This window comes from Rhinopithecus roxellana, chromosome 13, assembly GCF_007565055.1.
Source record: "Rhinopithecus roxellana isolate Shanxi Qingling chromosome 13, ASM756505v1, whole genome shotgun sequence".
Lineage (NCBI taxonomy): Eukaryota > Metazoa > Chordata > Mammalia > Primates > Cercopithecidae > Rhinopithecus > Rhinopithecus roxellana.
The window spans coordinates 76,257,030-76,270,887 of NC_044561.1; the positions used below are offsets into that span (position 1 = coordinate 76,257,030).

General features: G+C 45.8%; 1 protein-coding gene across 6 annotated transcripts in view; it reads left to right on the plus strand.

Annotated features, from left to right (window-relative positions):
* Positions 1-13,446, plus strand: part of CTCFL (CCCTC-binding factor like) — a 43,048-nt gene extending 29,602 nt beyond the window's left edge. Inside the window, exons 9-13 of one of the 6 annotated variants that reach the window (XM_030915127.1) lie at positions 1,219-1,401; positions 6,006-6,171; positions 10,952-11,062; positions 11,114-11,150; positions 13,332-13,446. In XM_030915127.1, coding sequence (XP_030770987.1) covers positions 1,219-1,401; positions 6,006-6,171; positions 10,952-11,062; positions 11,114-11,150; positions 13,332-13,446 — 612 coding nt within the window. Of the gene's footprint in view, positions 1-1,218; positions 1,402-2,140; positions 3,253-6,005; positions 6,172-9,150; positions 9,312-10,951; positions 11,063-11,113; positions 11,155-13,331 lie in introns of those variants that run through there. The other 5 variants (XM_030915129.1, XM_030915130.1, XM_030915128.1 and 2 more) reach the window with 5 other exon arrangements.
* Positions 13,447-13,858: the final 412 nt, after the last annotated feature.

A 13,858-nucleotide genomic window follows, 5' to 3' on the forward strand; every position in this document is an offset into this window, starting at 1 on the left:
GGAAGGGATGAGGGGGTCCTGGAGCAGGCATACAGCAGGTATGTGGGAGCAGAAAGCAGCCAGGCAGGCCATGGCCGTGGGCAGAGGCTCGGAGCACTGCTGGCTGCTCCTGGCTGCCGCAGTCCTTGAGAGCCTGGCTCCCAGCAGAGAGCCAGAGATGCTGTCCCGAAGGAGGGTGATGAGGTGAAAGCTGTGCGTGGAAGAGGGTGTTCAGTGAATTGGATGAGAGAAAGATTAGAAGAAAGACCATCAGTTAGGCCACTGACAGTAATGCAGAAATGGCTGAATATATGTTTAATCCAAATTATCATCACATTTTAAATAAAACAAAATGTGTGCTTTTGCTTCACTTCATACATATTTTTGTCCCCATTTCCCAAATTATTTTCTCTTGTCTAAGATAAAATCTCTATTTAGGCCAGGTACAATGGCTCACACCTATAATCCCAACACTTTGGGAGGCTAAGGCAGGAGAATTGCTTGAGGCTAGGCATCTGAGACCAGCCTGGGCAACATAGTGAGACCCTGTCTCTACAAAAAATACAAACTGAGCTGAGCATAGTGGCATACACCCACAGTCCCACCTACGCAGGAGGATCACTTGGGCCCAGGAGTTTGAGATTGCATTGAGCTATGATTGTTGCATTGTACTCCAGCCTGGGTGACAGAGCGAGACCCTGTCTCAAAAAAAAAAAAAAAAAAAAAAAAAAAAAAAAATCGGTATTAAGTTCTGTTACAATACTATTGGGAAGTAAGTGGAAAAATGTTTAGATACTTAATGTACTTGCAACCCCAAAGTCCCGTTGAATTTAAACTCTGACATTTGATTTTTAAGTTTGCAGGTTCTATTTGCCCTTTGTAAACTCAGGTAATTGCAAATAGTTGTATACAAGGAGGACTCCCAGTAATGAGGGGACAAAGGACCATCCTTTCACGCCCTGCGGTGTGTACTCCCACATCTCAACAGGACTGGAGAGCCAGCAAGGACTCCACTGCAAGACCTTTGTCATTTGCTGCTGCTGTATACGAGTTTGTTTCCTAGACGGCCACTCACTGAGTGTGAATGACGCCTTGTTCAGAATGTGTTTGCAGTAATTCTGCTTAATAGTGGACTCATCTTTGGGGAGGGAAATAAAAGGTATTATACGATAAACAATGTCTAATATAGAAAAAAACCCTTTGAACTAGACAAGCTGCTTTCTTCCCCTTCCCTCTTAGGAACGTCATATGACTGCTCACATTCGCACCCACACTGGAGAGAAGCCGTTCACCTGCCTTTCCTGCAATAAATGTTTCCGGCAGAAGCAACTTCTAAATGTTCACTTCAGGAAATACCACGATGCAAATTTCATCCCGACTGTTTACAGATGCTGCAAGTGTGGCAAAGGCTTTTCCCGCTGGGTAAGCTTACTTAAGTCACAGTAAATCCCCCATGGAAAGATCCCTCTATCTCAGGAGGACAGTGTCACACCAGGAGAGTTTAAACCCGATTATAAAAACCTGCCAGGACTTCAGGAGCATCTGTCATACCTTAGGAAAGTGGTTATTAGTTTTTTAAAATCAAAAATTCTTGAAGAATCCTATGAAAGTGTGGTCTCCTCATCCTCTAAAAAAGAAAAAGGACAATCCAACACACAAAATCTTACAAATAGTTTTAGAGAGTTATCAGACTCCCCAGAAAACCCCAGCTTTTAGTGTAATATTTTCAAATTGTTCCAGTGAACTAGATTTAGGCTACTTGACAGAGAGAATGCCATTTTCATACATTTTTCAGATGTCCCTAGAATAACGTTATTGGTGTCTGTAATCCCAGCTACTTGGGAGGCCAAGGCGAGAGGATCACTTGAGGCCAGGAGTTTGAGATCAGCCTGGACAACATAGGGAAACCCCCATCCCTCCAAAAAAATTACCTGGGTGTGGTGGTGCACCCCTGTCGGCCTAGCTGCTCAGGAGGCTGAGACAGGAGGATCACTTGAGCCCAGGAGTTGGAGGCTGCAGTGAGTCACGATCACACTACTGCACTCTGGCCTCGAAGACAGAGTGAGACCCTGTCTCTAGAATAATTTTTTTAATAATAGGAAAAAAGAATAGTGCTATTGGTACTGGGCTAAGGAATACATTTATGGTTTTATTCTTTTAGGTGTTGTATTAGTTATTTATTTCTGCATGACAGATTACCTCAAAATAGAGTGACTTAAAACCACAAACATTTATCACCTGACAGAATCTGTGGGTTGGCTGAACTGGGTGGTCCTGGCTCAGTGTCACTCTTGAGGCTGCAGTCAGGATGTCCTCCAGGGCTGCATCATCCAAAGGCTGGACACGGGCCAGAGGATCCGCTTCCAGGACAGCTCTGCCACACAGCTGCTGGCACCGGCCTCAGTCCCTTGCCACAGCCCTCTCTGCAGGGCTGCTTGAGTGTCCTCCTGACTCAGAGCAAGTGAGAGAGTGCAAGGAGGAAGCCACGGGACCTTTTGCAATCTAGTCTTAAAAGCGGCACAGCAGCCAGGTGTGAGGGCTCACACCTGTAATCCCAGTACTTTGGGAGTCCAAGGCAGGCGGATAATTTGAGGCCAGGAGTTCGAGACCAGTCTGGCCAACATGGTGAAACCCTGTCTCTAAAAAGAAAAAAAAAAAAAAACTAGGCGTGGTGGTGCATGCTTGTAATCCCAGCTACTTGGGAGGCTAGGATGGGAGGGTCACTTGAACCCAGGAGATGGAGGTTGCAGTGAGCTGAGATGGCACTACTGGCCTCCAGCCTGGGTGACAGAGCAAGACTCCGTCTCAAAAAAAAAGTGGCACATTACTTCTAGTCACAAGAAATGAACCATGAAGTCCCACCCACACTCAAGGAGTGGGAAATGAAGTTTCTTTTGAAAGGAACAGCATCAAAGAATTTCAGGACATTTAAAAACCACCGCACATGGCTAGCTAGATCCCTGGACCATGTAGGCTTCAGCCTAACTTTGTAAAAAGTTTTATAAAAGTTGAATTTCCTGAAGTTGACCATTCTTTTCAATCTTTCTTCTGAAAACAGTCGTGTAGTTGTGTTTTTCTGAGGAGCACAGTGGGGTAGTTCTGGAACGTCAACCCTATTCGTTTAAAATTTCAAATGAAAGCTGTGGCAGTGCTCCCAAACACCACTGCTCATGCCAAAATCGTAAAGAGTTAAAATGAACGAGTAGAATTCTAAAGAGAAGAAACTGCCCTTTGGTGCAAGAAATAAAAATGTAGAGAAAAGAACAAGTCTGCCTCATGCAGTCCCCTCAGAACATAAAATTTTTGAAACTTCCGTTCAAGAAAGCATATTTGGACTTGTGTCTAGAACATAAGAACTCTTATAACTCAGTAAATAGACTGTATTTAGTGAGTTTTTATTTATTACAGTGAAAAACAGGTAAAGTATCTAGGCCAGGCATGGTGGCTCACGCCTATAATCCCAGCACTTTGGGAGGCCAAGGCAGGTGGATCACAAGGTCAGGAGTTCAAAACCAGCATGGCCAACATGGTGAAACCCTCTCTCTACTAACAATACAAAAATTAGCCGGGTGTGGTGGCACATGCCTGTAATCCTAGCTACTCAGGAGGCTGAGGCAGGAGAATTGCTTGAACCCAGGAGGCGGAGGTTGCAGTGAGCTGAGATCGTGCCACTGCACTCCAGCCTGGGTGACAGAGCGAGACTGTCTCAGGAAGAAAACAAAACAAAACAGATAAAGTATCTAAATAGACCTTTCTCCAAAGAAGACATACAGGTGGCCAATAAGCACAGCGTCATTAATCACCAGGGCAATGCAAATCAGTTTCTGCCACGACTTCTTGAGTCTGCCCTTGTATCGCAGAAGCAACTGTGGATGCAGTATGTAAATGAATAGATGTGGCTGTGTTCCAGTAACACTTGCTTTCACAAACAGTTGGCAGCCAGGTTTGACACACTGGCTGTCGTTTGCCAACCCCAGTGTCTAAGCATAAAATGGAAGAAGTTTAAACAACCTGTTACATCACCCCCATTATGTGTAAATTCTTCCTCCTTCCATCATAAACGCAGACAGTCCTGTTAAGCACAGTGGGAAAGTCAGAATGGGAATCAGGCGGGATGTTTCGTGTAATTTGCAAATTTAAACACCTGTTACCAGTTTTTTACTTTTGCCTGGGACCTTTTCAAAAAGTGAAAATTTTCTCGCTTAAGATTATCCTAAGTGTTTGTTAGATGAGAATATGTCACGAATAGGCTTGACTAGGGGAAGTCTTTGACTTTTATTCCTGAATGTTGTATACAGTTTCATAACTGCCACCCATGACCTCTGCTCACTGGCTTCAAGAGAGAAGCTAACAGAAAAGTAAAATCTTTATGGTTTGTAGTTGGTGGTTATAAAATTGACTGATGTATTGAATTTTTGGTTCAATATCAATCATCACTTTATAGAGAGTAGAAACATTCTAGAGAAATAAATTTTGTCTTCTCATTGATTTCTGTTATTTAAAAAATACTCAAAGCAAGCTAGCTTTTGGCTAGACCTAAACACAACAGAAAGGGTCACCTTTAAAAAGTCATCATTTTTGCACAAGATTATCAAAGATCCATGTTACCCACAGTTTTCCCAAAGCCTGTCTCTTTACCTGTGCGTTTTTCAGTGCATTTGGGGAAGCCGACTCTTGTAGAACCAAACTGGGATCTGCTTGCCTGGTGCAGTAAGACCAGATATCCACACCGCAGTTTGCAGCAGGAGAAAGGAAGGTGTTTATTTGCAGGGTGCCAAGCAAGCAGAAGCTACAGACAAAATCATAAATCAGTGCATGGAGGATACCTTGCCCTAAAAGAGCAGGATATCTTGCAGCAGGGGCTTACAGGCTGTAGGTAGATTCAGAGACTCTGGTTTGCAATTGGTTAAGGAAGAGAAGTTTTGTTTATAATTTTCGGAAAAGAGTGTTAGCTCTGGTTCATGGGGCATGACCTCCTCCAGGCCTCTCAGGAGGAAATTAAGAACAAATTTAGTAGTGGTCAGATTTCAGCCCCCAGTTCCCCCTTGTCTTAGGTCTCCCTGCCAGTGGGCCTGCTTGGTAAAGAGCCAGGGTTCTAAAAAACAACTCAGGGACGGATGTTAAGATGTTATCTTGGCCGGGTGCGGTGGCTCACGCCTGTAATCCCAGCACTTTGGGAAGCCAAGGCAGGTGGATCACTTGAGGTCAGGCGTTTGAGTCCAGCCTGGCCAGGATGATGAAACCCTGTCTCTACTAAAAATACAAAAATTAGCTGGGCATGGTGGCACTCGCCTGTAGTCCCAGCTACTCGGGAGGCTGAGGCAGGAGAATTGCTTGAACCTGGAAGGTAGAGGTTGCAGTGAGCTGAGACCGCACCACTGCACTTCAGCCTGGGTGACAGAGCAAGACTCAATCTCAAAAAAAAAAAAAAAAAATCTCAGGTTTCTGTAAGGGAACCAAACATCCTGAGTCTAGCTTCCTTGGCTATTGTTTTAGGTTCCTATTACCTTTTCTTTTCTTGTCTTGTCTTTTCTTTTCTTTTCTTTTTTTTGAGATAGGTTCTCATTCTGTGACTCAGGCTGAAGTGCAGTGGTGCAGTCACAGCTCACTGCAGCCTCGACCTCCTGGGCTAAAGCAATCCTCCCACCTCAGCCTCATGAGTAGCTGGGATCTCAGGGCGCATGCCACCACAGCTGACTGATTTGTTATGTTTTATCTTTTGTAGAGCTGGGGTCTCACTGTTGTTGCCCAGTCTGGTCTCGAACTGCTGGGCTCAAGCTACCCTCCCCTTTGGCCTCCTGAAGAACTGGGATTACATAGGTGGGTCACAATGCCTGGCCTCCTTTTACCTTCTTGCTTATCAAGTTGCTTGTATACTTCTTAGGGCTAGTGAGGTGCGTGGAATTTCCTTCGAAAGAACTCAGGATTTTCCTTTATTTCCATGCTTGGAGGTCCCCACAGGCCCCCGAGAGAGGTCCCTGCCCCATTTCACTCGCCTTGTGTATTCCGTGTCAATTCTCCGACAGAGTAACATGCACAGACATTCAGAGAAGTGTGGCTCAGGGGAAGCAAAGTCGGCTGCTTCAGGAAAAGGAAGAAGAACAAGAAAGAGGAAGCAGACCATGCTGAGGGAAGCCATGAAGGGTCAGAAGGAAGCTGCAAAGGGATGGAAGGAAGCCGCGAATGGAGACGGTACTGATTTTACACAGATTTGTTTTTACTGCGTCAGTGGTTTTCTGGTTGTAACTATCCTGGGTGCCGAGTGTTGCTGTCCAGGGGATGTGTCCAAAGCCCCTATTTGTCCAACAGTCGGTCCTGTGAGGTGCCTTGTGCAAGATCTCTCAGAATGGCCGTGAGCATAGCGTGAGAAAGTCAGTGTGAGAGCCTCACGCAGGTCCACTTGCGACCCCCACCCCCAGGACCCTTCTTCTTCCATCACGTTGGACTGTTACCTGCAGCTATGGGGACTGTCCTGGGCTGTTGCAATAGATGACCACAAGCTGGGTGACTTGGGACAACAGAAATTGATTTTCAAATAGCTCTAGAGGCTAGAAATCCTCAATCCAAGTGTGGGCAGGGCCTCCCTCCCTCTGAGGACCTAGAGGAGGATCCCTCCTGGCCTCTTGCAGCTCTGGTGGCTCCAGCGTTCCTCACTTTGTGGCCACGTCCTCCAGTCTCTGCCTCTGTCTTTTCATAGCTCTGTCCTCTCTTCTGTGTCTGGGCCCTCTCTTTTGCCTCTTACAAAGACATTTTTCATTTAGGATTCAGGATTTCTTTTGAAAAAAGGAGGTCAGGTATGGGGCTTAGGATGTGGATATATCCTTTTAGGGGCCTCTATCCTGCCCCCACAGCCATCAGTCTTCGTCCTCTGGCCTCTGGGAGCTGAAGTGAGTTCTCAGGTTGGCCAAAGCTGGGCCCTGTCCTGTGTGTCCTGTGAATGGCTCTGCTGTCAGAGGGACCGACCTGACACCTGCACAGGCAAACACCCGCTCTGTTTACTATCTCCGTTCCTTTCCTGTGAGAACCTTAGAATCATAGATGACTGGAAACTGTCCAACCTTACAGCACAAGCGTATGCCCCACATTCTGATTCCAGACTCAGTCCCTGCCTTGCAAATGTTCCCACAGATGATGGTTGCCCTCCACCTGCCTTCCCTCAAGAGTTACCAGATCAAATAGAGGATGCCCAGCTCAATCTAAATTTCAGATACACAGTGAATCATTGTTTAAACGTGTCCCATCACTATTGGGGATATACTTATACTAAAAAAAATGTTCAACATGTATCCAAAACTCAAGTAGAAGCGGGCATCCTGCAGTCCTTCCGTTTCCTCTGTGCGGAGTTGGTTCTGGGTCCCTGGTTCCAGTCGCTGTGTCCACAGGCCGCACTCCCCTGCTCTTTCTCTGTGTCTCACCATCTGGCAAAGCCCTAAGCCTGGGTGCGCCCCAGGCCTGCCTTTCCCATGCCTGCATCACACATCCAGGCCCTGCCTGAGGGGTCCCAGGCAGTGCCCAGTCGCTCAGCTCAGCTGGAACTCTTCAGAATTGTGCACGCTGCCCGTCCGTGGAGCACCCTCCTTTCTCCTCCAGGCGTCAGCAGTTACCACTGAGAGCTCACAGAGTGCCTTCTTACCCTGACCACAGCCCTCTGCAGGGGACATTGTCATCCATCTGGCAGGGAGAGAGCTGCTTCGCAGGGTGGGGACGAGCCTGCCCGGGTGCCCAGAGCCCTCATTCTGAACCTCAATACCAACAACTTTTCCACTGATTTCCAATGAGCACCTTCATCCCAAACTCCCAGCCCCTGCCACCCTCCCTCTGGGTGGAGGCCTCGCTGACTCTGCACCAGCAGATGGGCTCTGCTGCCCGCTGCCCTGGCATTCCTGTGTCGTCCCACTCCCAGCTGGAGTTCCCGCCATCCTCTGCCAGCTCCTGGGGCTTCTCCATCCGGCCCCGCAGGGCACAGGGCTGTCCACAGTGCTCATCGGGTCAGATCAGAAGAAAAACCAGTGTTGCACTGATGGGTATCAAGTAGTGAATACAGCCTGGATTCCATTTGGATTCCTTTATACCAATGATGTTGTAAAATACCATTTTTCGCATTTTTTTTAATGGAGGAAGGGGCTGATGGAGGAGCCACCTTTCCCATCTAAGTCCCCATCTGACTCTGAGTCTGGAACCCACCCCTCCGATCAGCTTTATGTCCCCCACCCACCCTCCTCAGCCAGCTCACCCCTGCTGGCCCGTTCTTTCCTATCAGCCTTGAACATGCTCCATGTCTTCAGAAAAATAAAAGCACTTCGCGCCAGCACCCCCCCGGTCCTGTGCTGCCCCTCCCGTGCACTTCACGCTTATTTGGTTATTTAATAAGTGTCAGACTCCCACATGCAGCGCACGGCAGGCTCCCCCCGGGTGGGCATGGCCCATCGGTCCATCCCCAGCTCCTGGCACTAGGCCTGACCTTAGCAGTGCTCGTTAAGGCACTACTTGTTGAATAAACCAGTGAATAATAAGCACAGTCCTTTATTGGAGAAGACAGATGGGTGAAATTTGACCCACAATTCATCAGCCCGCATTGTAGAAACCCAAGGCCAGGCTACTGGCCGCTTGAGCTCTGAGTTTAAGTCCGATCCTAAAAGGTCCATGGAGAAACGTGACTTCCCCACTCATTCGGCTCCTAACGGGTCCTTCTGCAGCTCGCCCCATCTTGACACCTAAAGACGCCTAAATGCAGTGGCGTTTTCTTGTTGTTAATTATCTCTTAAATGAAACCTCTGGAAGGCCAAATGGTTTGGGGTGAATTTTGAACATGTCACCCTCAGTTGGTGACATTTTTGCTGTGGAGAAGAGTTGAGAAGGCTCTTATCAGCTTAAAAACTGATGATAGGAACTGGACATATACAAACTTTTTTCATATTTTTGATGGTCAGCAGTCATATCCAAAGCAAGTGTGAATTAAGGCAAATAACCTGGCGAAAAGCATGACTTAATTTGCATTTCAGGGTCTTTGTAGCCTGTGTTATCCAGATAATTGTCTCGCTTCTGTGTCTGCTCTACCGGTACACCAGCATGCAGCACCTCTCCAGTTCATTGATAGATCTCGACGGGTGACTCTGATGGCGCCAGTTTTTGTTTTTGTTTTTTAAGACAGAGTTTCACTTTATAGCCCAGGTGTGATCTCGGCTCACCGCAGCCTCTGCCTCTTGGGTTCAAGTGATTCTCATGCCTCAGTCTCCCAAGGAGCTGGGATTACAGGTGCCTGCCACCACGCCTGGCTAATTGTTCTGTTATTTTTAGTAGAGACAGGGTTTCACTGTGTCTCAAACTCCTGACCTCAAGTAATCTGCCCACCTTGGCCTCCCAAAGTGCTGGGATTATAGGCATGAGCCACCGTGCCTGGCCTGATGGCACCAGTTTTGTGGATCTCAGTGTTTCTTTTCATATCTAAGAACTGGGTCTTCTTGTCCCCCTCCATCTACCCCAAAAAAAAGTACTTCAAGGAAGTATGGACAAAAATGTCCTCAGACGCTTAGAACTAACATGAGGCAATCACGTTCTTCAGTGTGGCGCTCTCTGGATGTTTGGGGAAGTAATTTGGAAAATGAGTAGAGAGCAGGGCTCCCCAGCCCCCAGTCCATGGACCTGTGGGCTATTGGGAACTGGGCCTCACAGCAGGAGGTAAGCAGGGGGTGAGGGAGCGAAGCTTCGTCTGTATTTACAGCCGCTCCCCATCGCGCACATCGCCTCCCCAGCTCCGCCTCCTGTCAGATCAGCAGCAGCGTTAGGTTCTCATCAGAGTGCGAACCCTGTTGTGAACTACATGTGCAAGGGATTTAGGCTGCACACTCCTTAGGATAACCTAATGCCCGACGATCTCTCACTGTCTCCATCCCCCCCAAAAGGGACTGTCTGGTTGCAGGAAAACAAGCTCAGGGCTCCCACTGATTCTACATTATGGTGAGTTGTATAATTATTTCATTATATATCACAATGTAATAATAAAAATAAAGTACATAATAAATGTAGTGCGCTTGAACCATCCCCAGACCAACCCCGCCCCCCTAACCAGTCCATGGAAAAATTGTCTTCCACAAAACTGGTCCCTGGTACTGAGAAGGTTGGGGACAGTAGAGGGTTGAATATGGGTCCCTGGTACTGAGAAGGTTGGGGACAGTAGAGGGTTGAATATGGGTCAAAGCTGGTCCCTGGTACTGAGAAGGTTGGGGACAGTAGAGGGTTGGATACGGGTTGGTTCACAGTGGACTGTTTCAAAGCCACTAAGTTGTGCAGACTGGCTCCTGAGCTGCTGGAGGGGAAGCAGGTTGTGGATACACACCTGGCGTTGGCTCCAGCATCCCTAGCAGGATGCGCAACCCAGAATCAGTACTCAGGATATGTTGGTTGGCCAGAGGGACAAATCTCCTGCAGGCAGTTGGCTTTCTTCGTGCAGGCAGCGTCATGCCACGGGTACTGAGACAAGACTTAGGTGAGCAGCTCAGCCACGATATAAATCTCTAAGATCCGCCTCGATACAAAGCTGTAAGATTCACGTTCACCTACAGCAGCTGATGCCAGCTGGGAGTGACTGTGACCCCCCCTTGTCACCTTTAGGGGACACTGGCAATGTCTGGAGACATTTTTATGGTTTTTGCAGCTGGAGAGGAGGGTGATACTGGCATCTAGTGGTAGAAGCCAGGATCGCTGCTAACATCCTGCGGTGCCCAGAACAGCGCCTTGCCCCCAGCAGACAGCTCTGTGACGCCACACGTCTGTAGTGCTGAGTCTGAGAAGCCGTGACTTAAGGCAGTAGTTGAGATCGGAATAGTCACCATCTTACCCATGCGATTGTTTTCTAACATGCTCGCTGCTGTGTCCAATTTAAGTGATAGTTTCCGAAATATATTTGCACAGTTTATAAATTCCAATTCCTTGACTTTCTGATAAATGTGCTCATCCTGGACTTTTTTTCAAGAAGCTGCTGCTGAGGAGGCTTCCATCCCGAAGCGAGAACAGTTCCCAGGAGAGATGCTTCCTGGCGCCTGCGGAGAAACCACAGCCAGAGTCAAAGAGGATGTGGATGAAGGCGTGACCTGTGAAATACCCACAGCCAGAGTCAAAGAGGATGTGGATGAAGGCGTGACCTGTGAAATGCTCCTCAACATGATGGATAAGTGAGAGGGATTCAGGTTGCATGTTCACTGCCCATAATTCCTAAAGCAAGTTAGAAGTTTTTAGCATTTAAGGCGTGAAGTGCTCCTCCACATGATGGATAGGTGAGAGTCAGGTTGCATGTGCTGTCTCTAATCCCTAAAGCAAGTTAGAAATTTTTAGCATTTTCTTTGAAACAATTAAGTTCATGACAATGGACGACACAAGTTTGAAGTAGTGTCTAGAATTGTTCTCCTGTTTTTAGCTGGATATTTCAAAGAAACATTGCAGGTATTTTATAAAAGTTTTAAACCTTGAATGAGAGGGTAACACCTCAAACCTATGAATTCATTCACTTGATATTGGCAAGGTGGCCCACAATGAATGAGTAGTGATTTTTGGATATTTCAAAATAGTCTAGACCAGCTAGTGCTTCCACAGTCAAAGCTGGAAATTTTTATGTTGCATTATATACACCCATGATATTTCTAATAGTGTGGTTTTAAACGTTAAAGACAAATTTTATATTTTTATACAAATGAATTTTCTACAAAATTTAAAGCTACCATAATGCTTTTAATTAGTTTCTAAATTCAACAAAAAATGTTTTAATCTTATAAAAAGGAAAACTAAGTAGGAAACGAAAAACTAGACTAGAAAACAAAGAATAAATCTATTTTACTTTGGTATTATAGGAGCAAGGTTCACCTTTAGATTTTTGTATTCTCTTTTAATTATGTTCCTTGGCAGGTATGAAATTGCCGTGGTTACATTCCATTCTTGCTTATTAGTATTTCACTCCATAACCCTTTTTTCTGCTAACACTACTCTTTTTATATTTTTAAAATAATTGGCAGAGTGAGAAGAAACATAAAATCAGATAATGCAAATGTGTACCTGTAAGGAATCTGTACTTTTTCATAATGCCCAGTGATTAGTGAGGATTTCTCTCTTGCCAACTGACAAGACTTTTCCACCCTCAAGCAGCGTGAGAGGTGCCTCTTTAACACTTGAAATTCATTTCTATCTTTATACGGAGCCAGATTTTTCTTCGTTCTTAGTCCAGCAGTTTCTTTTGCTGTGAACCTCTCTCCGCCCCTGTATTTCAAGATCATTGATAGGTCCTAAATTCAAATTCTTAAGATATGGACCTTTTATTGAAAATATCACAAGTTCAGAAGCACTGTTACACAATGTGAATATGTGGAAATAATTTCCCAGCAGGAAGAGCAATATATTCTCTTTGTACCAGAAAATTAATTCAATTCAACTCACATGAGATTTAAATTCTGTGGGCTGTAGTATGCCATCATTGTGATTGAATTTTTGCAATGGTTTCTTAATTTTTTTTACTGTTATTTAAAAATGTTTTACGTAATTCAATAAAATGAAATGACTTAAAATTGCTGTATTTGTTATATGTCAGTATTGGTCCTTATAAACGTCTTCTTTGTCTGGAGAGAATGTGGAGAAATTGGAACCTTTTTGCACTGTTGGTGGGGATGTGAAATGGTGCAGCCACTGTGGAAAGCAGTATGGCATTTTCTCAAAAAAAAAAATGAAAATAGAATTAGTATCTGACCCACCAGTCCCACTGCCAGATATACCGTGTACCCAGAAGAACTAAAAGCAGGGTCTCAAAGAGGTATTTGCACACCCATGTTCATAGCAGCATTATTCAAAAACAGTCAAAGATGGAAGCCACCCAAGTTCCATGGACAGGTGAGTGGATAAACAAAATGTGGTATACACATGCGGTGGAATATTATGCAGCCTCAAACAGGAAGGAGACCCTCACACATGCTGCAACATGGGGAACCGTGAAGGACATTATGCTGAGTGAGATCAGCTAGTCACAAAAGGACTAGTATTATATGATCTCACTTATAGGAGGTATCTAGAGTAGTCAGATTCATGGAGACAGATGGTAAAGTGATGCTTGCCAAGCACTGAGGGGAGGGGAGAATGGAGAGTTAGTGTTTAATGGACACAGAGTTTATTTGGGATGAAGAAGGAGTTCTGGAGATCAGTCGTGGTGATGGCCCCACAACAGTGTGAATCTACCTAATTATTCCACTAAACCATACATTTAAAAATAGTTAAAATGGTCAGTTTTATGTTGTATTAGCCCTTTCTCACATGGCTATAAAGATATACCTGAAACTGGGTCATTTATAAAGAAAAGTGTTTTAATTGACGCACAGTTCCGCAGGCTGTACAGGAAGCATGATATTGGCGTCTGCCCAGCTTCTGGGGAGGCCTCAGGAAACTGACAATCAAGGCGGATGGCGAAGGGGGAATAGGGACGCCACATGGTGAAAGCAGGAGTGAGAGTGGGGAGGTGCCGCACTCTTCTAAGCGACCAGATCCCGTGAGAACTGCCGCTGTCATGAGGACAGCAACAAGGGGATGGTGCTAAATCATTCCTAAGAAATCACCCCCATGATCCAGTCCCCTCCCACCAGGCCCTGCCTCCAACATTGGGGATTAGAATTCAACGTGAGCTTTGACCAGGGACAAATAATCCAAACTATATCGTGTATTTTACTATGACCAAATGTATTTTAATTTCAAAAACAGATAACATAAACATGTTTGAAAATGCAAGCCAAGTTAGTATCTAAATGCTGTTTTAAATAAATAAATAAAACTCCTAGGCCGGGTGCAGTGGCTCAGTCCTGTAATCCCAGCACTTTGGGAGGCCGAGGCAGGTGGATGACTTGAGGTCAGG